At 37.7% G+C, this 26576-nt stretch overlaps 1 protein-coding gene and 1 pseudogene across 1 annotated transcript in view; one reads left to right on the top strand and one right to left on the bottom strand.

The window, feature by feature from the left end:
* Positions 1 to 26073, top strand: part of RYBP (RING1 and YY1 binding protein) — an 88050-nt gene extending 61977 nt beyond the window's left edge. Inside the window, exons 3-5 of the mRNA XM_058288494.2 lie at positions 21328 to 21504; positions 21598 to 21696; positions 22116 to 26073. Of these exons, the coding sequence (XP_058144477.1) occupies positions 21328 to 21504; positions 21598 to 21696; positions 22116 to 22368 (529 nt within the window). The 3' untranslated portion in view covers positions 22369 to 26073. The remainder of the gene's footprint in view (positions 1 to 21327; positions 21505 to 21597; positions 21697 to 22115) is intronic.
* Positions 14184 to 14308, bottom strand: LOC111763618 (small nucleolar RNA SNORA2/SNORA34 family; annotated as a pseudogene).
* Positions 26074 to 26576: the final 503 nt, after the last annotated feature.

The raw sequence follows: 26576 nt of genomic DNA, 5'->3' as shown, positions 1-26576 counted from the left end.
GAGGTACAACTATACATTCACTCACATGGCTGACTTTTAAAGGACTGACAATCCCAATCCCAAATTTTGTTCAGGATGTGGAGCAATTGAAACTCGTACATTCCTGGTGGGGATGTAAAATGGTATTAATATAATCACTTTGAAAAATAGCTTAGAAGTTTCTTATATAAAGTTAAATATGGAGTCTCCATAGGTGTTTTACCCAAGAGAAATGAAAACATAGGTCTACACAAAGTCTTCTGTGTGATTGTTTCTAGCAGCTTTATTCTTGATAGCTGAAAACTGGAAACAACCCAGTCTTAGTTCTTTTAGGGCTACTCAGATGGCCAGGTAAAGTCAAAAGGAATAGTTTCTTTGTTACTTTCCTCCACTGCAGGCTGCTTACAAGGACATTTGATACTAAAAATGTCTAGATTTTTGAGGTCTCAAAAAATAAAAAGATTGGGGCTTGGTTAAAAAAACACAGTAGTTAACCAACCTGAAGGAGAAGCTCCTGCTGGCCAAAGCAGGAACAGTTTGAGCAACAAAATAATTATAGTATTGGATTTTCAGCTCATGGGATAAAATAAATAACCATGAGTCCATATCAGTACCAATAGAAATAATAGAATAAATAAATGGGGTAGATGAAACGGCTCTTAAAGAATTCCAGTTGATAAATGTAGAAGAGGTAATTAGAAAGTCACCATTAGGGAAAAAACTTCCAGTAGTCATTTTTGCAGACAATAATTTACCTTTGGATACTAAAATTATTGGGCAAAAGTTTGAGGAGAAACAGTGTATTTGTATGGTCTCAAAGTATCTAAGATATTTACTAAAAAGATAGTTACTTAAACATAGAAAAACTCAGCAGACATCTCTTTAACCAAGTGATCATGGTTATCATTCCCAGTAATAAGACATAACACTCTGAACCCCTTGATATTATGCACTGAGGAGGATACAGCATCATTTCAGTGGTATTACAAAAAGTGCATAACCTTTTTCTAATCATAAGAAACATCACACAAACTCAAATTGAGGGACATTTTACAAAATAACTGGCCAGTACTCTCTTAAAAAGTTTCAAGATCATGAAGGATAACTAACGTAAGATTGAGGAACTCTCTTTCATGGAAGGAGACTAAAAATGAGAAACAACAAAATGCAATATAGGAGCCCGGATAGGATCCTGAAATAGAAAAAGGTTATGGGTATCAGTGGGACAGCTGGTGAAAATAAAGAAAAGTCTGCAGTTAATAGTATTGTATCAGTGTTTTTAAATTTGTTTTATTTTATTTTTAAAGAAGCTTTAGATTGCATAAATGATACATGGAAAATATAGGGGATTCCCATATATCCCATCCCTCCCCCTCCCACACTTTTCCCATTAACAGCATCTTTCATTAGTGTCGTATATTTGTTATATTTGACGAACACATGTTGAAGCATTGCTACTAACCATTGTCCGTAGTTTACATTATAATTTACACTTTGCACATTTTTATAGGGTTTTGTTTTGTTTTCCCCAAAGATTTGTTTCTCCTCCCCACCCCCAACCCCCTCGTTGTTTGCCCTCTGCGTCCATTTGCTGTGTGCTCTTCTGTGTCTGATAGTCCTCTCTTTAGGCAGCACCAGGAATCGATCCTGGGACCTTCTGGAATGGGAGAGGGTACGCAGTTTCTTGCACCACCTCAGCTCCCTGGTCTGCTGAGTCTTACATTGTATCTCCTCTGTGTCTCTTTTTTTTTTTGGTCACATCATCTTCTCTGCTAGTTCTCTGCGCACGCCAGCACTCTGCTCAGGTCAGCTTCCCACATGGGCCAACTTGCCTTCACCAGGAGGCCCCCAGAATCAAATCCTGGACCTCCCATGTGGTAGACGGGAGCCCAGTTGCTTGAGCCACATCTATTCCCTTATAGGTTTTGACAAAATGTATAATGGGCTGTATCCATCATTGCAGTATCATTCAGAACACTTACAGTATCCAAAAAATGCCCCATGTCATACCTATTCTGCACTATAGTATAAGTGTTTTGATAATTGTACTATTTATATAAGACATTAATATTAGGAGAAGCTGTATATATCGGAACTCTGTACAATTTTTGCAGTTTTTCTCTAAGGCCAAACTTAGTTAAAAATAAAACATTAAAAATTTTTTTCAAACTTCTAAAGAACCATTTTGGAAAACTCTGTTTGGTCTTTGCAAATTATTTAAAGATACTTAGCCTGCAGCAATCAAGTTTAAAAGGAAAAAACTCATTTTCTTTTCAAACAGTGACATTTCAGAGTCATTTATGGATCAGATAGAAACCTTACTTTGTTGGAAACTTTTAACAAGGCATGAAAATTGGATTATTTTGATGCCTGAATGCAGATACTTAATTTAGAGTAAAGTACCAAATCGAAAGTTTCTTACATCAAAATCATTACACCCACACATATACTTGCATGTATGCAATTTAGGACCACCCTAATTTATTGAAATTTCCCTTTTTGTCAGCTAAAGATTAGATAAATCTTTGTAATCTGAGATTTTGCCAGGAGTGTGAGAATCCTCTTCAATGCCACAGTACATACTCTTAGGATAATGTCGTTTCTCTAAGGTTAAGTAAGCAGACTTATTGTGACATGCTTTTGAGACACAGTTGTTACTACCTATAGATCTTTTTACTTTCAAGAAATAGAAAAGTGCATTCCTGGAGGATTTAGAATTGACTTTCTAAGATTTTTGTCCTAGTTCCTTGGCCCTAGATACATAGATGTAGGTACTAGAGAACAGAATATAAAAGTCTTCTTTTTCATACATGTATTATGAGTATAGTGTGATATGTTTAAGTAGTTGAGATACATGAGTTGGGAGCAAAGAAGTGGAGGAGTTGAAACTTTGTTTCCTTGACTGCCAGATTGAGGCCTTTTCTGTGTCTTCTGCTGCTTTTAATATTATTGGCCATTTTTTCTTGGAAACGTGAAAAAAAAATTGAATACCATTTTCCTTTGTTTTCCTAATTTTCATGGGCTTTAGTTCATCTCCCTTCTAAATGGAGAAAATCCCAAGGTTCATTGGGTAGGCAGTGTGGTTCAGTAGAGAGAACATAAAATTGGGTTAAACTCTACCTGCTATACTTTATGTTTATTCTTGGACCTTTCCGCTTTGGTTCCTTCAGTAACTAACATCAAAAAATTGTGAGGATTATGAGAGAGAATATATGTAAAACACCCAACACATTGCCTCATAGGAAGCATTTATTGCTTGTTAATTCTCTTACTTCTTCCCCTGTTTTAAGCTGGCAGCTGTCCTTTCTGTGGGGTAGATATTCATATTCATTGAGAACCTACTATGTGCTAAGCTTTTTGGTAGGGAATGGCAGTATAAAAGATGTTATACAAAGCCCCTGAAGAGCTCAGTTCTGAGGCTCAGAAAATTATTTAAATATAGCATTATAATTCAATGTTATGCTACCTACTAATGTAGTTTCTGTGGCATTCACTGTATTATACACAGGGCATTCTTCCAGCCAGCATTTACTGAACTGCTGCCAGGAAACAAGTAATTATTTTGAAGCAAATTTGAGAGTATAACATTTAAAAAAAGCTCAGTGCTACATAAGAGCTGCTCCCAATCTAATAGAGAGGCAGGTAAATCGGGTGATAAATTTTAATGTATAACGTTGAGTGGTAGAGGTATGCCAAGGTGGTTTTGGAACAGTGAAGACCCTGCCACAATTACTTGTCAGGGGAAATTGGAAAAGGGGGCGTTTGAGCTGGGTCTTAAAGCATACATAAGTTTTTCAGATGAGTATAGGGAAGGACATTTTAGAAGCTGAAAGATCAGCAAAATCAGCAAGTGAGCAAATACCAGCAAGTGCTTAAAAGGTATTATCTGAAGAAGGTAAAATAAAGTGCAGTGTAGCTTGTGCTGCCACATATCTTGGGGTGGTAAGTATGGAGGAAAGATGAGCTCATGAAAAAGATGAACTAGCTTAAAGAGTTTAGATTTAATTCTATAAGCAACGGAGTCATAGAGGTTTTAAAAAAGAGTGGTAAGCAATCTGTTTAGGACTGTTAGTCTCATAGTATTATACGGAATAACTAGAAGGAAGATCAAAAAAAGACCAGAGAGGACATTTTGGAATAAGGTGTTTAGGTCTTGAACTAGGATAGAGGAAGGCAATGAAGATGTAGAAGAGGGGACAGAATAGGTTTGAGAGGCTTTTCTGAGATAGACAGTATTCTCATGCCCTCTTGGGCATGTGAGGAATGAGGCTGAGGGCAGTGAGTATTTATTCCAGAGTATCCCGAGATGAGTGTTTTGAACACAGTGTTAATAGATGCTTGATGGTGAAGACATAGATAGCACTCATTCTGATACATTCATTTAGTAGCATTACTTTATCACTCACTTGCTAGGAAAACTCCTTTGAGAATTTTGCTTGGGTAAACCATCATCATCATCATCATCATCATCATCATCATGGGATGGAGGCATGCAGAACTTTTAATATAATAAAATTATTTATTTGCTAATGTAATATCTTAACATTACTTCCTTAGGTCCTTCACAATTAAAAGGGTATATCCTAGAATTAATAAAAATTTTGTGACAATTTCTTTAGCTGATGTGACTTTTAATACTTGACTATAGGCATGATTAATTTCTTAGGTATTAAGATACAGTGCATGATTCAGTGTGTTCAAAATTAATGGATGGCTGTTGACAGTGTATCTGAAATATTCTTTATTCGGATTTCTGTTTTAATTTTCTGGTTATTTCTTCTGGGGAACATCTCATCCTTGCCTAGAATAAATATGATCAACACTAAGTTTAAAGATTTACTGTAGTGTTTAAGTTGGTTTCTGAATTCATTCCCAACTTTTACCTGTTCCCTGCTGCCCCAGCAAAACAAAATCTTGTCTGTTGAGTTGAAGGATTTCTCACACCCAGAGTTAGTATCTCTCTCTGGATACTAGTGGTTTCAGTCTTCACTTTTTAATTTTTCAGCCATTTGAAGTAATAAAGATACCCTAACATTTCCATTCTCTTACTTTAAAGCCAAAAGAAATAGAGACTATGATGAAACCAAAATGCCTGAAGTATAGATAGTGTTAGTTATTGGCATTGTAATTGTGTTCTGACATCAAATAGCCTTTGCTCAAGGGTCTGTCTGGTGATTGATTAGCTGGTCTCATACTATTATAAGCAGAAGTAACTTCACATCTACCTTAGGTTTTCAACCAAGAAAAGGGGCTACATGTTAAAGTCATGTTACTTAAATCTGAGTGTTTAATATGTTTACAAACTAAATTTGTGATGCTTAGCTATAAACAGAATGAATAAAGACGTTTTGTTCAGTGTAAAAGATATATGTTATGGTAGGCAAATCTGTGTGCTAGCAGAACAGAACTTCATTTAGTACATGTATAGCAAAATACTTGAGAAAAGTTATTATCCAACTTTATAAAACAATAAGCCACAGTGTCAGTATATTCAGAGTTGTTAGGATTCTTCTCCCTAAGTTAGTCCTACCCTCTCACAAAACTCACCAACTAGAATGTTTAACTCTTCATAGACGTATTGGGCAAGTATAGGTTTTTTTTTGTTTTTGTTTTTTAAAGGAGGTACCTGGGAGGAATCTGGGACCTCAAGCATGGGAAGCAGGGCTCGACAGCTTGAGCTACTACATCCGCTCTCTTGGGCAGATATCTTTTGATAAAATGTTTGAAAGGGGAGGTGCTGTTTGTTCTGGGTTACTTTCCCATATTGGTAAATACTCCTAGTGTGCTAGTACAAAATAGACTTCTGGTTCTCACCTGGGGGTGATTTTTCATACCCATGAATATTTGGCAATGTCTGGAGACTTTTTTTTTTTTTTAAGGTACCAGGGACTGGGAATGAACCCAGGACCTCATATATGGGAAGTGGGCACTCAACCACCAAGTCCCATCAGCTCCCCTGCTTTGGTTGTTTTGTTTGTTTGCTTGTTGTTTGTTTAGGTTTTGTTTGTTTTAGGCACTGAACCTAGGAACTCCTATGTGGGAAGTAGGTCCTCAACCTTTTGAGCTACATCAGCTCCTTGGAGACATTTTTGTCTGTCACATCTTGGAAGAAGGTACTTGTGGCATCTAGTGGTTAGAGGCAGTGGGATGCTACTAAACGTTTTTCCCAGTGCACAGGACAGCTCTCCATGACAAAGAATTGTCAGACCCAGAATATCCATAATGATGAGATTAAGACATCCTGCAAGAGATAGTGAGGTTGAGGTCTTCTGAAATGATAATGTGCATCAAGAAAGTTTGATTACCAGTAATTCAGGAAACCACTGTAGCATGATAATTTGACTAGGAATTAGCTTATTTGTCAGAACTGTTTTCTTTTAGCAGTTAAGCTTTTTGTTTTGTTTTGTTTTGTTTTAAAGATTGGAACTGAGGGAACTCATTCAGATTGAATTAGTTTAGCACAACTCTTTAATTTTGGAGATGAGGAAACAAAGACCTAAAGAGGGCAAGTGATTAAATATTTGTTAGACCTTGACTTTCTTTGAATCATCTAACAGCTCTTTTTCTTCTAAGAAGTACTAAGTTTTTTTTGTGTTGTGCAAGTGCCCAGCTTTTGAATATGAATTGTAATTTCAAAATGATTAAATGCATTGAAAATAGGATCTTTGGCAGCTATAAAGTAATTGCAGAACATATTGACTTGCTTTAGTATAGTTTTTCTTGAAAAGAGAGACTTGATTCCTTAAGTATATTTGCATCTGAAAATATGGTTTGCTTTTAGAGATCTTTGATTTCTGTAATTCATTTTAATTTTTGATTTATAAAGTAATTTTTTGTGTCTTTTGAGGAAGGGAGGGAGAGGTCATGCCTAATTCACTAAATCTAAACCCAGCAGTATAGTTTGTAGAACAACTAAAGATATTTATTCCTGACTCTTTAAAAAATGGCTGGGAGTGGATATAGCTCAATGGTGAGTGCCTGCTTCCCATGTACAAGGTCCTGGGTCTTGGGTTCAATTTTTTTTTTTTTTTACTTCCTTAAAAAAAAAAAGGCAAAATGAATTAGAGCAAAGCATAAGCTGCAAACTTGCTTACACCTTTAAATACTTTGTTTAGTTTGTTTGTTTGTTTTAATATTGAATGCAAATATCTGGGCTTAAAAGTACTTAACTCTCATCTCTTTTGACCAATGAGAAAACTGAAGTTTGGAGAGATTATATAATTAGTCCAAAGTCACAGAGTTCCAAAATAAATACAGGAAGCAAAGAGGGGAGAGCTGAAGTATTACTTGTTACAGTCGTACATCCCACCTTTGTGAGTGAGAGGACCTCATGAAAGCAAGGACCCTCAACAGAAATGAGATCCAGGGACGTTGGCATCTGTTGTGGCATGTTTAATCAGACCTTTAGAAAATGAGCATACACCCACATGCATCCGGAATGTAAAGTACTGCCTGGGCATCTAGAAGGAACCCAGAAAAATCTCTTTAGTGCATTTGGAAACATAAATCAAAATGCCAAAGGTGAAAGCAGGAGAGGAAACAGGGCAAGAAATGTTACTTCTTGGCTCCTTTACCAAACTAGATTTGAGAAGCAGGGGGTGCTGATCCAAAGAGTAGGCATTGGATGCTTGTTCAAGCTATCATCTTCAAACAAGGCAGATAAGGAGACTTGTCTTCACCAGACTTAAAGATGCAGAACCAGCCGTTGCTGTGATACTTATACTGCCTCATAAATGTGGCAGTGACCCTAAAATACTGCTCAGACCAAATCTTCAGGAAGCAAAAGACCCATTTCGGTTTTAACACTGAAATCTTTTACTGTAGAATACAATTTATTCTGAAGATAATGGAGTAGAGGTACCAAAAAGAAATTTAGTTAGTTGTCTTCAGAGAAAGCCCATTTAAAAACAATTTAGGAAACATTTTTTCTTTATATGATTCCAAGTAATACATTCTTTGCCCGTGGACTTACCTTTTGGAAACCTGCTGTGGGAGACTTATGGGGCATTTATTTAAAAAAAATTTTTTTTGAATGACAAAATTATGTTACTATAGGCACCACGGGAGAGAGGAAACAGAAAGATGTGTAGTCTTTGAAATATTTCAAGCCCAATTCTTGCAATTTGTTATAGTGTTTAGTACTTACGTTTTTTTCTTTATATTTAAAATGTTTTCTTAACTTGTATTGGAGGTGATGTTACAGCTCATGTTTCTCGTTTAAAGTTTTGCTGAGAAAGAAGCCTTCAAGTTTGAGTTAAGTTGCCTTCTTTAAAAAAAGTCTTCTCTTTGCCCTGTGATCAAGCAAACTTGCATGTAAAATATTTCAGCATGGTGCTAGGCATTTTAGGGATTCTGAAGCATTTTAGTCAGATTTGCTTACACTCTTTAAAATTATTAAGGACTCCAAGGAGCTTGGTTTTGTGTTGGTTATATCTGTAGATATTTTACATGTCAGAATTTAAAACAAATGTTTAAAATGGTAAAATAAACATACATGTCATTAGCTGTCAGCACAACAGTGTCTTCACATGTCATATAGCCTTTGGAAAATTTCAGTGTAAATTTCTGAAGAGAATGAGAGTGAAAAAGACAAGTAATGTCTTAGAATTATTATGAGAGTTTTGACTTTAGATCAGGGGTTCCTCATAGATCAGGGGTTCTTCATCTTTTTCTTTTTCCCACGGACCTCTTTCCCAGACAGGTGAAATGAATACTACTGTAATTTATTTATTATTGTATACATTCATAAGTGATGGAAATGCTAGATTTCAGCTAAAGGTCAGAGAAAATAAAGTTAGTAAGTAGATTTTTTTCAGTTCAAGCTCATGACCCACTGAAATCTTTCCACAGACCCCCTTGGGGATCTGTGAACTCCTGATAGAACCCGTGCTTTACACCTTCCTGAAAAGTTCTTGGGGGCTATTAGCCATCTCTGGAACCACACTTTGAGAACAGTTGGGCTGATGAGTTTGAGAACTCAACAGATGTCTGTTGCTGCCATATTGGTTTATTAGATAGGTATTTGTTTTCAAGACTCTGAACCACTAGTAGCACTTTGTACTTACTGAATATGTTCCCGAGTTGCAGGAAATGAATTGTGCCTGCACAATTGGTGCTCAAGTACTTATTAAAAACAGGTACACTTTTAGGGCATTAGAAACGTTTGAATGTTCAAAACGGCAATTTGAATCTGGAGTAGAGAATTTCAAAATAAGCAGTGTCAAATAAATTTCTTTTGGAGCCAGTTGTTCGTAACCAAGGTGGATTTGGTAAGAGTTTATGATACTGTATATAAGCACAATTGAAATCTGTTGCCCCTCTCCCACTTAAGGCATCTTCTTTTAAAAGGAATGTCTACAAAACCAACATTCTCTCTGAAATACGCAGGAAAATTGGCAACTATGTTGATGAGGATCCACACTGCTGCTGTTGTTGCTAGACAGCATAATAAACTCAAGGACACTAACATATGCGCAGGATTTATGTCTGTTGCAGAACCATTTCCCAGAGCAAGGCTTACCAACTTCTTTCACATGTAAATCTTTCCATTTGCCTCCCAGTATCAGAGCAAGAGGGTGGTAGACCATCTAACTGCTGGAAAAGGAGTGCTTTGAACTGTATATAATATTTTTAAAGGGGAATTATTTTGTTGAACATTTACTTGTAAAAGGTACTGTGACAGGTGCTCAGTGAATTTTTACTTCATTTGATTTTGATTTCAGATTTGTTGAATTAAGTGTGGCCCCATTCCTATTTCAAGCAATTTACCTAAGCTTAGCAGAGAGCTTGGGTAAGTCCAAGAGTTGTCATTAATTCCAAAGTCCATCATTTTCCTTTATACTACACTGTTTCCCAAGTATCTGTGAAAATGACAGAATGAGATAACGTGGCAAAAGAGGTATGACTTGGGCTTCTTTAGTTTTGGTTTTAGTCAGATTTGGGGTAAAATTATTGTTCTCTAATTCAGAGCACAGTGATATTCCTGAGTCAAGGGTATATCTTAATACTGGTGGAAAGGAGAAACCTAGAATGAAACTTCAGACCCTTAGGGTCACCTAGTAGCTAGAAGATGTTCTAGAAGATGAGAAGATTTGAGGAATTGAAGACTGGAGTTTCCATGAGAGAGGAAGAACTAGTTAGAAAAGAACAGGGAGAAAACGTCTATTTGTGAAGTAGAGGGAAATTAATAATACCCTGCATGGTGTGATGCTGAGCAAAGTTAAATAAGTGACAATTCAGTTTTCAGATTATCATATGATAATGATGGTTGGCTTCAGTGAGGGTCACAAGGTCATGTATGTTCCTTTTCACCCTGTTGTAACATGGCCTGACATTGTGGCAAGAACAGCTCCAGGAAAAACCATGAGTACTAATCTCTCTGTGGCAAAGCTAGCTAAGTCTGAGTAATGTTGGACAAATGGATGTTTATCCAAATAATCTATTAAGATAATCAGTCTTTTAACAATAGTGGCAAAGATTTTTTTACCTAGAAATTGCTTGAGAATTTATTTCTAAACCAGATTATCTGGCAGTAATTCCTCATCTGTTATTCTTCATTGGGCTAGTGATTCATTGGTGATTCTTAGTAGTACTGTACTATAACACTGCAACAAATGTTAACAGACACCAGAAAATTTTAGGAAATAAAACCCATTTATTAAACGAAAGGCATTCAGCCTAGCATGGTGTAGTCGAGAGAATACCAGACTAACAATCTGGATATTCTGATTCATTTTGGTCTTAGTTAGGTTGTTAAACCTGGGCTTTGTGGGACTTTTTTTGTTTTTTAAAGATTTATTTATTCATTCATTCATTCATTCATTTCTCTCCCCTTTCCCCCTGCCCCCAGTTGTCTGTTCTCTGTGTCCATTCGCTGTCTTCTTCTGTGACTGTTTCTATCCTTATCAGCGGCACCAGGAATCTGTGTTCCTTTTTGTTGCGTCATCTTGCTGTGTCAGCTCTCCGTGTGTGCGGCGCCGTTCCTGGGCAGGCTGGACTTTCTTTCGTCCTGGACGGCTCTCCTTGCGGAGCGCACTCCTTGCGCGTGGGGCTTCCCTACGTGGGGGACACCCCTGCACTCATCAGCACTGCGCATGGGCCAGCTCCACACAGGTCAGGGAGGCCCTGCGTTTGAACCGCTGACCTCTCATGTGGTAGGCAGACGCCCTATCCATTAGGTCAAGTCTGCTTCCCAAACCTGGGTTTTGAACTGGGAATATTAGTGGCTTCCCAATTTACCTTTCAGAATGGTTGAGGATAAAGTGAAGTGAAATTGTTAAGAAATAAGGATAGGAAAGGAAAAAGAGCCCAAAGACTAAGTAGCCTTTTACTTTAAATCTATCCATTTCTAAATTAAATGGGGGAGAGGGGACAAAAAGGGGGAAGGAATCTTTCCTATATGGTATTTTAAGGTCTTAGCAGTTGATCAAGCATTTTCACATATTTGGCTTAACCTGTTTCCCTGAGGTAGATTTACTATCACTACCATTTCAGTTTAATATTTTTTAGTTGCCAGATATTATTGAATAATTGCTGTGTGTACTTCCTATCTGGGATGTAGATGTATGGGGGCATCAAGAATACAAAAATTCAGTCACATTTTGATGGGGGTAAAATCCATATATAGGATGGATGGGTTCAGTGTATGGGACAGGAAAACAGTCATGTGAATAGGCTCCTTAAAAGTACAGTTCCATTGTGTGATCTAGCATAAAGACATCTAGACAATATAGGCAGGGTAGACCGCCCCAGGAAATTGACACCCCGTCAGTGGGCCTTACCTTGAAATATATAATAACCATCTCCCCCAGTGTTATCAGAATTAGACCCATTTATAATTTTCTTACACATGATTCTTCTATTCCATTTATTTAAACCCATAATTAGTGATATACCCATTACATACAAGTCCTAGAGACTTAAATCTTCCGGCTGTGCATATGCCATGTGTGTCCTGAATCTAAGCAGACATGCAGCTAGCCCCTGCTCTCCAGTTCATCAGACTCACCCAAGACAATTAACAAAAGGATTATGGGACAGTGCCCATCCCAAGAAGCAGAGAGTATCTGCAAGTGCAAGCAGGTCAGTTCCATTTGCCCCATGGAATCTAAGCCCCCTCTCAGTCAGAAGCAGAGTGAGCATCACCATCCCCAAAGCCTCAAGAGGAAAGAACAACATAAGGGGGGAAATGCAACCATGGACTAAAGTAGACATTGTTTTTCCAGCAGTGGAAGAACTTGTTGCTATAAAGACACAGTGGTCACCAGAGGATGTCAGGGGAGGGAGAGGGAAGAATAGGTGTAACTGGTTTGGTTTTGTTTTTTCCCCCAAAACAATCACATTTGTTATACCCCTCCTAGTCTTTACTTCCATGCAGTTAAAACAAAGAACATGTTTCAATCTATGGAATTCTATGCCCTGTTTTTGTCACTATCATTTTCCTATGTCGTTCATAAATTTTGCTAAATGTTTAATATGCCTAACAGATTCCAATGTTATGCCATGATTTACTTCTCTATTCCCCATCTCCAGCTGTCTCCAGTTAGATAAATATTTTTACAGAAAAATAGTGATTTGTATGTGATTATATCCTTAAAATAATTTCCCAGAGATGGAATTACTACCTCAAAGAGTATCAAATTGCTTTCCAAATGTGTGTGTCAATTTATATTCCCACCAGCAGTGTTTAGGTGGTCCCATTTCACTTTATTATTACCAACTTTTTAGATGTACTTATTAAAAAATAAATTTTGTATTTTAAAATTTACTTTAAAGTACTTCTATTGAATTTACAAATATAAACATTTCCTTGTTTATTTCATTTATTTATAGTAACAGTGTACACTATTAGCCACTTCTGTCTTCTTTTAAATCTGTCCATAAGTCGCCTTTGTCCAATTACATTTTATTTATTCATTTTTAAAAAAATACTACATTCAAAAAATATGAAGTCCCATTCAGCCCCACCGCCCCCACCCCCCACTCCCCCCACAGCAACACTCTCTCCCATCATCATGACACATCCATTGCATTTGGTAAGTACATCTCTGGGCTTCGCTGCACCTCATAGTTAATGGTCCACATCATAGCCCACACTCTCCCACGTTCCATCCAGTGGGACCTGGGGGAATCTACAGTGTCCCGTAATTGTCCGTGAAGCACCATCCAGGACAACTCCAAGTCCCGAAAACGCCACCACATCTCAGCTCTTCCTCCCATTCCCCACACCCAGCAGCCACCATGGCCACCCTTCCCACACCAATGCCACATTTTCTCTGTGGACATTGGATTGGTTGTGTCCATTGCACATCTATGTCAAGAGGGGGCTTAGATTCCACATGGATACTGGATGCAGTCCTCCTGCTTTCAGTTGTAGGCACTCTAGGCTCCATGGTGTGGTGGTTGACATTCTTCAACTCCATGTTAGCTGAGTGGGGTAAGTCCAATAATTCAGAGTGTAGGAGTTGAAGCAATTACATTTTAAGCATTTATCTTTCGTTTTTAATTACTTCACACAAGCATTTTACATATTAGCGATAGTAATCCTTTCTGAGCCATTTGTTGCAATTAATAAGCAAAATATTTAATAAACAATATAAAAATTAATTTTTCTTGACAAAAGGAGAGAGTTCTTATTCTTGTCTTCCTAAATAAAATACATTTTACTTTCCAAATATTTGCTGTCTTTCACCAGGCAGTGAGATCCAGTGACATTTTTGCCTTTCATATAGTAAGATATCTAAATAACTAGTGCCTGTCCAGTGAAATAAACTTTTCAACCAATGTCTGTAATAAAGATGCACTTTCAGAATCCCATAAACTCAAAAATTTTAGTTGTCCGTTATTGCCATATTAGGTAAATATAGTCCCACAGCAAAATCAAGAGAGACATTATGATAGTTTCAAAGGCCAATTAACTGAAAGGAGGAAAAAAATACCTCGTTTTTAGAAACAGGAAGTTTCTCACTCACTATTGAATGAAGTTTGTTAGGGCTCTGATCATAGAATAAGGGACAGTATTCAAAGGAAGGTCACAGTGCTGAACTAGCTGGTTTTGAATGGAAAATCCTTCCTCAGTGATTTTTGGTAAGAATTAGATTAAACTGCATTATAATTGGAATGAACAAGTTAAATCAAGGATCCCTACATTTTGGATCCCCAAAGACTACAAGTAAAAAATAGGTCACATCTATCACCAATGACTCAGATGTTTCTTTTGAAGGAATTGACCATAACATCTCCAACGTTCTGAAATGGCCAATAGACTATAGGAAGACATTTCTTTAGGCCCCTGTTTGAAACCAACGGCTCCATCAAACTGCAGGGCCAAAGGTATAACCATTTTTGAGACACTGGAATCATACTTCATGATATTGCAGTGATGGATACAAGCCATTTCACATTTTGTCAAAACCTGTAGAATTGTGCAGCACAAAGTATAAAACATAAACTATAGATCATGCTTAGTAGTAGCAGTGCTTCAATGTGTTCAGTTATAACACATATACCACACTAATGAAAGATGTTAATAGGGGAAAGTGGTGTGTGTGTGGGGTGTGTATATGGGAAGCCTCTGTATTTTCCATGTAACATTTATGTAATCTAAAGCTTCTTTAAAGGGGAAAAATTATGGGATTCTGATAAAAAGATTAAGCTGAATGGGAAAGGTGTGCTCACAGTTAAGTCCTTGAAGCTGCTAATTATTCAACTAAAAGATTACAAAAGCTAGGAAGGGATTATGTAAAAATTTACAAAGAACTCGAGCAATATACTGGTTTGGTAAAGACATTTTGTAAGTTGTAAAGAACTCTATTCATTGTAAAGCATCATTTATTTTTTCTTTGTTAGGTGGATGAGTTGATTGATTCCAAAGTCTTGGGAGTGTTTTAATTGAAAGATACAGGTGAAATTCCATCAGTAGGCAAAGTGCACAAATGATAGTTTATGAAAAACTGAAAGTAATCAACAGAAAAGAGACAATTTGTTAGGATTTTTTCCCTCTAGGGAAATTCAGATACCTGCTGCTATGGTCATCAACTCTGTTTCCTTCTCTCTATTGTTATTTTCTTTGTAATTCATCCATTGTTTTCCTGATTTCCTTTAGTTCTTTGTGCATGTTTCTTTACATGGACAGTACATTTAGGACTTGTTTTTTAATTTGAGAGTGTTTGTCTGGAGTATCCCATGTCCCAAGTCTGGTCCTTCTTCTTGATGATTTCTAATCATTTAATCCTGCTCCTTTGCACGGACCAATTACTGTTTGTCTGCTTTGTAATCATTTGTTGCATCCTGGACGTTTTGATATTTTAATATATTATCTCTGGAATTTAGGCACTGAGTTCCTTAAGCTTACATCCAGCTTGTTTTATGACAGGAAGATTTCCTTCAGTGCTAGAGTCTAGCCAAGAAAAGAAAACACTTTTCCCAGTCTTTGCATATTAGCCTGTGCAGATGCTGTCCTCCAGAGTTTAGCCAACCTTACAACAAGTTCAGAGAAATAGCCCTGTCTTCCCAGTCTTTTCTGCACATGCATCTTCCTGGGCATGCGTGTGTGGCCCTAGGAATTCCCCTGTTTACATGGACACAAATATTCCCATTCCCCTAGGAAACTATTTCTCGTGATCCACTGTGCTACCCTGTATGCCCGACATCCAGCAGTCCTTTGCCCCAGGCAACTGCTGTTTGACTGCTCTCCTATAACATTTTTTAGGAGAGTTCTGCAAGCTCTCTCTATGCACAGGGCAAATTTTGGGACAGCAAGCTGGCAATGATTGTCCACTATAGTCCAGACAGGGGCATGCATGTACCCTACTACAAGGACACAACATGTACTCTAGTATGTACATTGGGATGGCAGGCCAGCTCCGCACGAAGCTTATGGGGGAATGGAGGGAGGGAGCCCACAAGGGCTCGACAAAGACCCTGCCACTTTGTTAAGTTGCCTCTTGCTTGATTCAGCTCTCATCCTGTTACAGCAAACCTTTACTATTTTGCTAGAGCTTTGAGAAAGATCATTTTGCCAGTTCTGGTTTATTGATTAAAGCTTCCTTGGGAAGATGGAACCTTCAATGTCATTCCACCATCTTGATGGGGGTTCGGTCAGCCCTTCTCTTATGGTAGCTGAGAGAGGCGTAAATGAAAAAATGAGGTAAGATCTCAGGCCCCCTGAGTGAACAAGGGAAAAAAGGAGGAGAAGGATGTATGGAGGAAATGCCTCTTTAAAAGTATGGTTTTATCTGTTTCCCAAAAATGGTTGAGGGCAATCCAGAAAGGTATCTTGCTTTATGTTCTTGTTCATGATGGTTCATTCATGCATGTTCACCCTCTCTGAAATTATCCATCTTCAAATATAAGGATATACCCAGATAATGATTTGCTTCACTTATTCTAGAATAGACCATGCCTTCTGAAATACTAGCTTTTTAGATGTAAATGTTTTAAAATGTAAATGTTAAATAAAAATGTTTTCCTTATGATGTCTATTATGGAATTTTCACAGAAGATTTTCATTTGTAAACTATTGAAATTGTACCAGTAAACCTTTAAAGACCATTAAAAAAAAAACCCAACAGTTTCAAGATAGGAAAAGCTTATTTGGTTCCAGACTTACTTATGAGGGGGAACTAAGCACTCTCTCTACTTTAGTGTATCTCTGTCTAGTAGTATTTTTTTTTGTTGGTGGTGGGGTACTTTTTGTAGTCTGGTTGATTGGCTTGCCCCTAAAAGCCATGAAACCATGAATGAACTTCAGTCTAATATTTCTGTATCATGAAGACTGTTAGTTGCTTACTTTTGAATCTGTTAATTGAGAAAATTTGGTAATCTTGGAGGACTCAGACTGTCTCTGGTTTCTCTAGATACTAACCAGGACAGCTACATATTGAAGAATTGACTCTATAGTGTGCTGAAAGTTCTGCCCTTTAAGTAAAAGGCATTTGCAGTATACTGTATGACACTTAGAAGTCTTTAATAAGCAATGTAAATTCATGGGAAGGAACTATTTCTTATGGACCAGAAGTGTTAAATATCATGATAAGGGTTTATTCCTTACAGGGAATGTTCCAAGGGCATTGGAAAGCAAGGAAAACATTCTTGCCAGAGTGAGGTATGTGGTAAGGGTAAAGAGGGCATTGAGATTCTAGGGAAGGCATCTAGCTAAACTAGAATCTGAGTTAACCTGGGCTTATGAAGCCAGTCTTTTCCTGCGTGCACACACACAACACACTCCAAATAACAAATCTGTGCTCTTCAAAGGCAGAGAGAAAAAGATTTGAGGATACTGTCATAATGGATTCATCTGTGGGAAGTCCAGATGTCCACATGCAGTCATAAGTGTGTTAATCTAGGGAAATGGATGTGGCTCAACCAATTGGGCTCCTGCTGGCTCAACCAATTGGGCTCCTGCCTAACTGTATAGGAGGTCCAGGGTTCGATGCCCAGGGCATCCTGATGAGGGCGAGCTGGCCCACGTGGAGTGCCGGCCCACACTGTGCAGGAGTGCCTCTCCCCGCCCACCCCCAAAGCCACCCTGCGCAGGAGTGTGGGCCAATACTGAGAGCTGGCACAGCAAGATGATACAACAAGAGACACAGAGGAGAGAAAATAAGACAGCAGAACAGGGAGTTGAGGTGGCAGCAAGAGAGTTATCGCCTCTCTACCATTCCGAAAGGTGCCAGGATCGATTCCCGGAGCTACCTAATGAGAATACAAGCACACGCAGAAGAACACTCAGCAAATGGACACAGAGAGCAGACAATAGGGGGAACGGGGGGTGGGGGGTGGGGGTAGGAGAAATAAATAAAAAATAAAATTTTAATTAAAAAAAAAAAAGTATGTTACTCTAAAAATGAAGGGATAGATGGCAAAAGTCCACAGCAATTCTGACTTGGTGGCAGCTTTACTTGGGAGGTTTCACACCAGTGACTCTTCTAGTTTTCTTTACACTCCCACCCCCACCCCAGAGATGAATTTACCTGTTACTTTCCTCCTTAACCCTAGGACTTGACGGGAAACTAATTTGAAAAGCAGTTAGAACAACTGAAATTAATCCTCTATTGTTGAGGGGTGTGTGTGTGTGGGTGTGTGTGTGGGTGTGTGGAAAAGGGGTGAAATGGCTTTAAAATTTTAGTTGTTACTTGAACTTTAAAATACGTTTTGAAACAACACAGGCATTTTTAGCAAGTGTCCATTTTTTTCTTGGTAATATCCAGGCCCAGAATAGTCCTTTTCACTTGTGAACTTTTTGTTTGGTTAGCCAACAGAGAAAATGTTCTTTATCACTGTAGTGAAACATTCATTTGCTTAGGGGCAAGTGAGAACGTTCACACAGGTTATGTGGTGTACACATCCTGTGTATTAGGAGTGTTGGCTGGATTTATTATTGTTTTGTACATTGTAGATTTTGTTTTATAGATACTTGATTATGTTGCATATGTTGAAGAAGAATTCTGAGTATATCGCTCAAATCTTGAGAATGGATCACTAGTAGCAGAAACAATCCAATAGGTACCTCACGTTTTGTATATAGCAAATCAAGAGCCTTGGCAATCTGACTTTGGTAGGGAATTCTGGGTAAGCATGTTCACTTCTTTTAGGCACATCATACCTGTGCCGTTATGGACAATTTGAGAGAGACACATAATTTCCTTTTCTTTCTGTTCATCACTAGCTCTCTTTTGTACTGTTAGTACTTCCTAGTCATCTAAGCAGTCACCACTTCTGATCTCCATGGTTGTCTGATTTCTCATTTCCAAACTCTGCCCATAGTCCCACCCTAGCTCACAGTGAGTCTTATCTCCTACTTCCCTGGAAAGGAGAAGCCAACCCAGAGAACCTCCTCAGATTATCTTCTTCCTTGTAAAAATGTTGATTTATCTTTGCCTAGCATTTCTTTCTGTCTTGTCTCAGAAGAATGGGAACCCACTCCTTTCCTGAGGTATAATAGATTGGCAATTATGGTAGAAAGTAAAATGACATCATAGAATTCTGTAGAATCATAGAATTCCCTCGAGTGAGAAGCACCTCCAGCTCAGATTGAGTGGGCCTGGTGATGAGGCTCTGAGTGCTCTGGGACTAGGCATCTGGCTTCGATTCTCTTGGTGTTTAGGGTACTCTTAAATCGGTCTCCAGATACTCTTTCTTGTTCTGGAGTAAAATATATACATATATTGGCTTGATTGAAATCCTACCTCAAGTTAAAACTTTATGAAAAACATAATGGTTTCTTCACATAACTCTGAGTGATTTCATTTTGACAACTGAGTATTGGTTGATGTGTGGCCATTTGTTTTTACTCTGATTAAACCTTTTGATAATCCCTGTAGACAGCTAATCTCTTCATCTCCCCAGTGAGTGCATGTGAAATGTTTTGTAGTGGTGATTCTCTTCTGTGTAAGTATTAACACCGTCATACTTATTTGATGGGATGAAATATGTTAGAATGGCTGCTGCTGCTATTAGAACCTCTGAAATGACAAAGTTACATTTCATATTGGAATTGTATCTCCCTTGGTTGGGATGCTTCGTGTAAGTACATACCCTGTACTCCAGAGATGGTTTCACTTGTTTGTCTGAACCCTTTGCTCAGTGACAGGTGGGACCACATGTGATCCACGCTGAAGTTTACTTTAAGGAGACTGGGTTTTCGAGTATGGCCATCCCTATAATCAAGGTCTCTTGCTGGAGGCCTATAGGAAATTTGCTCTCAGAAATGGCTCCTTTGTATGTTTTCTTGCAAAGCCATACTACCACAGAAACACCCAGAACAAACCCAATGCCTTCAGCACTCACCCTAGCCTTGATGATGACTTGGAGTAAGTGCTAATTTGAAACCAAACAAAAAACAAACAAACAAAAAAAGATCTGAATTTTAGGCCCCAACTTGATCTCTCTTAAATAGCTGTGTGATATCGGCATAGAAAGGGCCAAAAAATTTACTGGGTTTGATTACTGGAAAATGAGGGTGTTGAACTACATGACTTTATTGGGTCCTTGCTGATTACAGTTTTTATTGAGGTAGGATCTAAGTTGGTAACTGGAAGGCTCCCTACCCTAACAGCTCTGTCCCTTTCTTCTGTGCTTCCCTTGTCAGCCCCGGGGCATCCACTGCCACCAGGTGCTCCGGTAACCGTTCTTAGTATGAGTGGTCAGCATGCTGTGAACCTGGCAATTCTGACTATTGTTTTCTTGCAAAGAATAGTAGAATTATTTAAGAAAGAAGCATTGTTTTGTTGTTCCTAGATTTGTTTTTGTTTTCCCTAGCCCTCCACCCGTGGCTTTCCCATTGATAAGCCAGACCTAGTGTGTCCAGTCACTTTTCTCTGGCCATCTCTTCCATCCTGGGGGGAGAAGGGGGAGTTATATATCTGAAGGTTGAATGTTAGTTACTATTGTGGAAGCCAGTTGCCTCACCTTGCTAGAGTACCTTGCATGTTTGGATGGTTTATTATTTTGTAATTGTCTACCTGGTGGGTCTTAGAAAATTAATATATATTAACTTATTATATATTCTTTTTATCTCTATTTCGCTATTATAATAGAAATCATGCACAGGAGGCCTTTTTCCCTTTCCATTTGGGTATGTGAATGGTCACACATTGTGAAAAGTAGTTGGCACCACTTAGAATTTGTAAACAATAGTGCTAAGAATCAGTGTTCATTGGAGAGTGGCACGGGCATAATGTAATGGTTGATGGCATAATGAATGTATCACTTGTGAAGGATTTTTTAATAGTGACTTTCAGTGTTCACTCCCTTGGAAGCTAGTATGAGACACAGTTACCTTTTATTGCTCTCTATATATTGTCCATGCCACTGACAAGAGCTGTAGGGGAGCAAATCAAGTCAGAATAATTAGATTGAGGAGTGAATGTCACACTTCTAATTTCATTTTCTGTTCAAGGGATTACCAGTGTCCATTTAATAAAATGAGATTAACCCTCTGAAGCAGGAGTATTTGAAAGCTGTCAGTCAGTATAATCTTGACAGCCCAAAGGAAGTAGTATTTTTAGCACTATTAGAGACAGTGTCATGTTTTATTAACTGAAATACTTTTTTTACTCGAGGAATGTGTATGTGTGTGCCATGGGTATATGTCATTAAAGGTAGATGTACAGAAAGTAATAATTAATTTTGGAAAAGGGAAAGTTTTATGGACTTGCCCATACTTCATAGAAATAATAATCAGAAATAATAGTTGACCATCTAGTTTAGTTTTTATTTGCCAGATACCAGTAACAAAGTACTTAAGAAATAATGAGACCAAAATAAAAAGATTGAAGGAAATATTTATAAAGCAATAAACTATTTATAAAGGAAATAACGATATGTATCTTTTCTTGAACTTTTCAGAAAACCTCGGATAAATTCTCAGCTGGTTGCACAACAGGTGGCACAGCAGTATGCTACCCCACCACCACCTAAAAAGGAGAAGAAAGAGAAAGTTGAAAAGCAAGACAAAGAAAAACCTGAGAAAGATAAAGAAATTAGTCCTAGTGTTACCAAGAAAAATACCAACAAGAAAACAAAGTAAGTTCCTTGGTAGCTAAGTACTTTATACTATTTTATAAATGAATCAGATATCTTTTAAATGTCTTTTTTAAAACTCCTCCCCTCTTTTAGACCAAAGTCCGATATTCTGAAAGACCCTCCTAGTGAAGCAAACAGCATACAGTCTGCAAATGCTACAACAAAGACCAGTGAAACAAATCACACCTCAAGGTACTTTGAATCTAAAATAAAATACTAAATTGCCACTCTTACTTATGTGATCATAATCAGCATCCAGGTTGGTTTCGTACCTGTGGGTTTCTAGGCTAGGAGAAGGTTGAGGTGAAGTGCTCAATGTGGGACTGTTATCCTTTGTTTTTTTTGTTTTGTTTTATCTCATTTTAGCCAAGACAGAATAAAGGAAATATAATTAACAGTTTTGCAGTGATCCGAAGCTTTGCTTCTTTACAGTTGTTTTCTATTATTGGTAAAGTTTAACTAGCACACTTTGTAATAGTAAGTTTAGGTATGGATTGTTTAGATTCATTGCCACAGTGTCATGAAATCTCTGTGTATATGGATGCTGTTCTGCCAGAGGTAGTTTTCATCTGTAGCTTATTAATAGGCTATTCCCATGATGTTGCTTTCAGGCCCCGGCTGAAAAACGTGGACAGGAGCACCGCACAGCAGTTGGCAGTAACTGTGGGCAACGTCACCGTCATTATCACAGACTTTAAGGAAAAGACTCGCTCTTCCTCAACATCCTCATCCACAGTGACCTCCAGCGCAGGGTCAGAACAGCAGAACCAGAGCAGCTCGGGGTCAGAGAGCACAGACAAGGGCTCCTCACGTTCCTCAACGCCAAAGGGCGACATGTCAGCAGTTAATGATGAATCTTTCTGAAGTTGCACATGGAATTGTGAAAACTATGAATCAGGGTATGAAATTCAAATCCTCCACCTGCCCATGCTGCTTGCACCCCTGGAGATTCTTCTGTGGACATCGACCTCTTAGTGATGCTACCAGGATAATTTCTGCTTGCCATGGGCATCTGGCCACCAAGGAATTTCGCACCCTGACGATTACTCTTGACACTTTTATGTATTCCATTGTTTTATATGATTTTCCTAACAATCATTTATAATTGGATGTGCTCCTGAATCTACTTTTTATAAAAAAAAAAATCTGCTGTGCACAATTTTCCATGTACATTACAACTGGTTTTTGTTTTGTTGGGGGGGAGGGTTGGGGGAGGAACTTTTATTTATTGTGTTCACAAACTTCATCCTTTCAGCATATCCTTTTAAGTTTAGTTCTTTCTTCCAGTTATACTATGTACTATCAATTTTGATATAACTATATATATATAAATATAAAATTATATATAAAGGGTTATTTGAAACCAATCCATGGCAACGCTGGTGCTTGATACACTGTGAAGTGAATACAACATTGAACAGTTACAGATCTGGGACAGTCCCTTCTATGAAAGTACTGAAATTAAATTAAAATCAGTCTTACATGAAGTATGTTCCAACCCACTTGGGAACGTGACTCTCTCATCTGTCTAAAGAGTACTGGATGACATGAAAATATATATTTTTTAAACAATGTGATCTCAAATTTAAAGACTGCTCCGGATAGCCTGCATTTGCGATGGAATAACTGACAAATCACAAGTGGTTTAGGGAGGGCTTTGATCATTCAAAAGTAACTAAACTAGCTCCAGGATGCCAAGTATTCATGTAAATTACGGTTACATGTTCACATCACTATTCACATTTTACATAAGCATTCATGAAAATATGGTATTCTGTAACTTGAATTCCATCTACTTTCCAGACCTCTACTCATGTCTGAGGTAAATCTATATATTGTCCCTTAGTTTTAGGATTTAAAACAGTCTGAACTGTAATTTTGGTCCGTACAGGAAGCAATTACTTGTTTCCACTTTCCATGTGACATTGCAGTGGTGATTTTTTGTAGTTGAAATTTGTTTGCCTCATGTCTCCCCTTGTTTTCCCCCTTTACCAATTCGGTGTAAGAATTATTTTATTCTTTCTTAAAATCTGTTGTTTGTTTTACTGAAAGAAGTTAACCATACATCCAATCCAGACATTCAGTGTTTGGGGACATTTCTCAGTTCTCTGCTGTGGGCAAGAATTCCAGTGGTGAATAGCTTTAGCTTTAGCAGCCAGATTAGCAGGAAAAAGCTCATACTGATGGCGAGTGTGTGATCTTTTTCTTCCTTGATACAACGATAACTTGATTAAACTCTTTTTAAGTTTCTTTTCACTGTTTTTCCTACTGTCTTACAAAAAAACAAAGACCACTAATAATACCCTTCTCATTTTATAATATTTTATTTTGATTGGATTTTGACTCTTCTGTTTGACTTATACTTTCATTATCCACAGAGTTTATAGTACTTCAGTTATTTCAAGCATGGGAACTTGACAAGTTAATTTCCTTAATTTGATCATAGGGACTTTTGGACGGCAGCTGATTTAAAATGAAGCACCACATTTTGATGTTAAAAACCTGGTTTGGGTTAAGAATAGAAGTAACTTCTGTCAGTGGAGGCAACAAGTAAAAAAAATTAACAGCTTGATTTGAGTAGCCAATGAGAAAGGTTCCTTTCACATTTACATTAAAACTATTCTGTGGTCACTAATGTACCATAATTTAAATTCTGTTCTCAAAGGTATAGATTTTTAAAGCAGTGCTCTTTGTTGTGGTCCTATTCTCAAATGCATGGACAATGTTCCCCTCTTTTTAAAATAATGCTTGTATCTGGGATGCAAGCTATGCTTATCTTTTTAAATACATTTTTAAAGTATTTATTAATGAACCAAAGGAAATCAGATGCTTTCTGTAAGTATCAGAATATATAATACATAGCGATTTGACTATGAATTTTAAATCCACATTTTAATATTAGTGGGATATTGCAAAGACATTCCTTCTAAAGTTTTAATATTCCTTTTATTAAGGGTCTCAGGGAGGGTAAATTAGTCAGCCATATTTATTTTCCAGAGGTATAAGGAATTGCTAAGTTTCTAATTAACTTTTTAAAGAAAATTTAAATGCCACCAAACTGAAGTGGGTTGCACTGCTTTTTGAACCAGTAAGTGTTGGTATGCACTTTGTTCAGAAACACTGTGTACTTTTTAAAAATTAGTTTCATGTAAAGTGATTGGACCCCCTAGATTAGTGGAAAAAGCTGATTAACCAGCTACTCAGGCTGCTAATTAATTCATTGCCAATGTCTTGGTTTTTCAGTTTTGCCTCCATGATAAATTAAGGATTGGGGAGGGGTAAAAAGGGAGTATGTGGAGATTGCTTTGGAACAAGTGGTATGAAGTTGCCATTTTGGTAGATACTGCAGCTAAGTGGAAGTTATCTCAGCAATCAGATGTTACTGGGCCAGTCCTTTAGCTGCTGTTGCTTATTCTGTTGAATTGTAGTGAGGTGGGTAGATACTTTGGGCTTTTAAATTTCTGAATTTGATGACATCCCTCAGGCGTGTATTCTGGAAATGGAATTCCTGTAACTTCCTCCATTTGCAGTTTGCCCTACAGTTAGTAGACAGTGCATAAAAACACTAGAGTGTAGATTATAAAGATTTATATTAAAAGAGGACCAGAAATACTTGGTATTCAGTGGCACAGTAAGCAGGTTAAACAAAACAAAAGCACAGTGTTATGCTTCCAAGTTTCCATTTGTTTTGATACTACGCAACCTTTCACACCCGTGCGTGCGCACACACAGGGCTTACCTGACTTGCTCTGCTCGAGTCATGCAGTTTATTTTTTAAAAAAAAGTAAAGGCATCTTGACACCCACAAAATGTTTTAATCAAAACCTTTCAATTTGGATATTCAGAAACATTGGCAGAAGCTTCTGTGAGTTTAGTTCCACTAAGATGTTTCACCTGCCTTATTAAAACCATTCTCAGTCTACTTTAAGTTCCATATCTTAAATTATTGAAAATTTATTAATTGCTGAATATATAATAACCTTTGCTTGTATGTAACCGAAAATGGTTTAAGAGCCAACATTTAGAGTATGACAATGGAGCTGAACAGTTTTTAATGCGCAAGCAGTTCTGTTCTTGTGTATGACTTGTAACCTTAATTTACTGTGTAAAGATGGTTACATTATTTCCTTAGCTTTGTTTGTTGGAGACAAATAGAGAATGCTTGTTAAGTATGTCAAAACATAATCTTGTGAATTTTTGTTAATGTATTATACGAGCTATATTTTTCATTTGCCCAGAAAGACAGCTTGTATAACGCTTTTTGGAAGTTTCTGCTCTGTAATGTCTTTAGAGCTGACAGTCTGTTAGGTTTGTTTTTTTCTTCATGCTAAAGTGTCAGTTGGTGGTTTTGTGAACTGGTCAGAAATTCACAGGTCTTAAATGTTTTGGGGAAATTTATATTGGACACTGCTCTTTGTCTAGCAAATAAAAGATGTTAATATATTCCTGTTACTGGCATGTGCACGACTATGTTATTAGAAGCCACTTTATCATTTTCCTGCTTTAAATAGAAATGTCTATTTATGAATTCTGCTTGTAGTTTTTTCACAAATAAAATAGTAAAATTTACGTTGGAAATCTTTTATTTTTGTGTGTGTAGATTTTAGCCCTTAGAAAATTTGTCACTTTTTGTACCAGATTTTTTTTTACTTGTGGAAACATTTTCAGTGTGAATAGGAAGCTGATTTCATTTCAAGAACTTGAGTTATTTAACAGAAGCTGAAGTTGATTGTGTTTTAGTACATGCCTCCAAAGACCCCTCGCTGCTTTCATGGGTACCTGAGGAGTCCCTGAGGGTCCCACTGCTGATGGCACTGGTACCACCCTTTGGGAGAGGATACCAACTGCTTACCACACTAGATGTTGACCTGCAGCAAGTGGTTTCACTCATGGCGTATGTGCGAGGATGTTTTTGTTTTTTCAGCAAGAGTGCCGATGCCGGTTGTATAAATGGAAACAGTTGAAGACTTCTTTCCTCTTGTCCTCAACTAATCTCCAGAGTAGACACCAAATGTCCAGAACCCCTGCTGAGGACTACTGAGGAATAGGCTGGCCAGGGACACTGACTGTTG

The sequence above is a fragment of the Dasypus novemcinctus genome, chromosome 26 (assembly GCF_030445035.2).
Source record: "Dasypus novemcinctus isolate mDasNov1 chromosome 26, mDasNov1.1.hap2, whole genome shotgun sequence".
Lineage (NCBI taxonomy): Eukaryota > Metazoa > Chordata > Mammalia > Cingulata > Dasypodidae > Dasypus > Dasypus novemcinctus.
The sequence above is the reverse complement of the archived record's forward strand: the minus strand, read 5'-3'. Positions and strand labels throughout refer to the sequence as shown.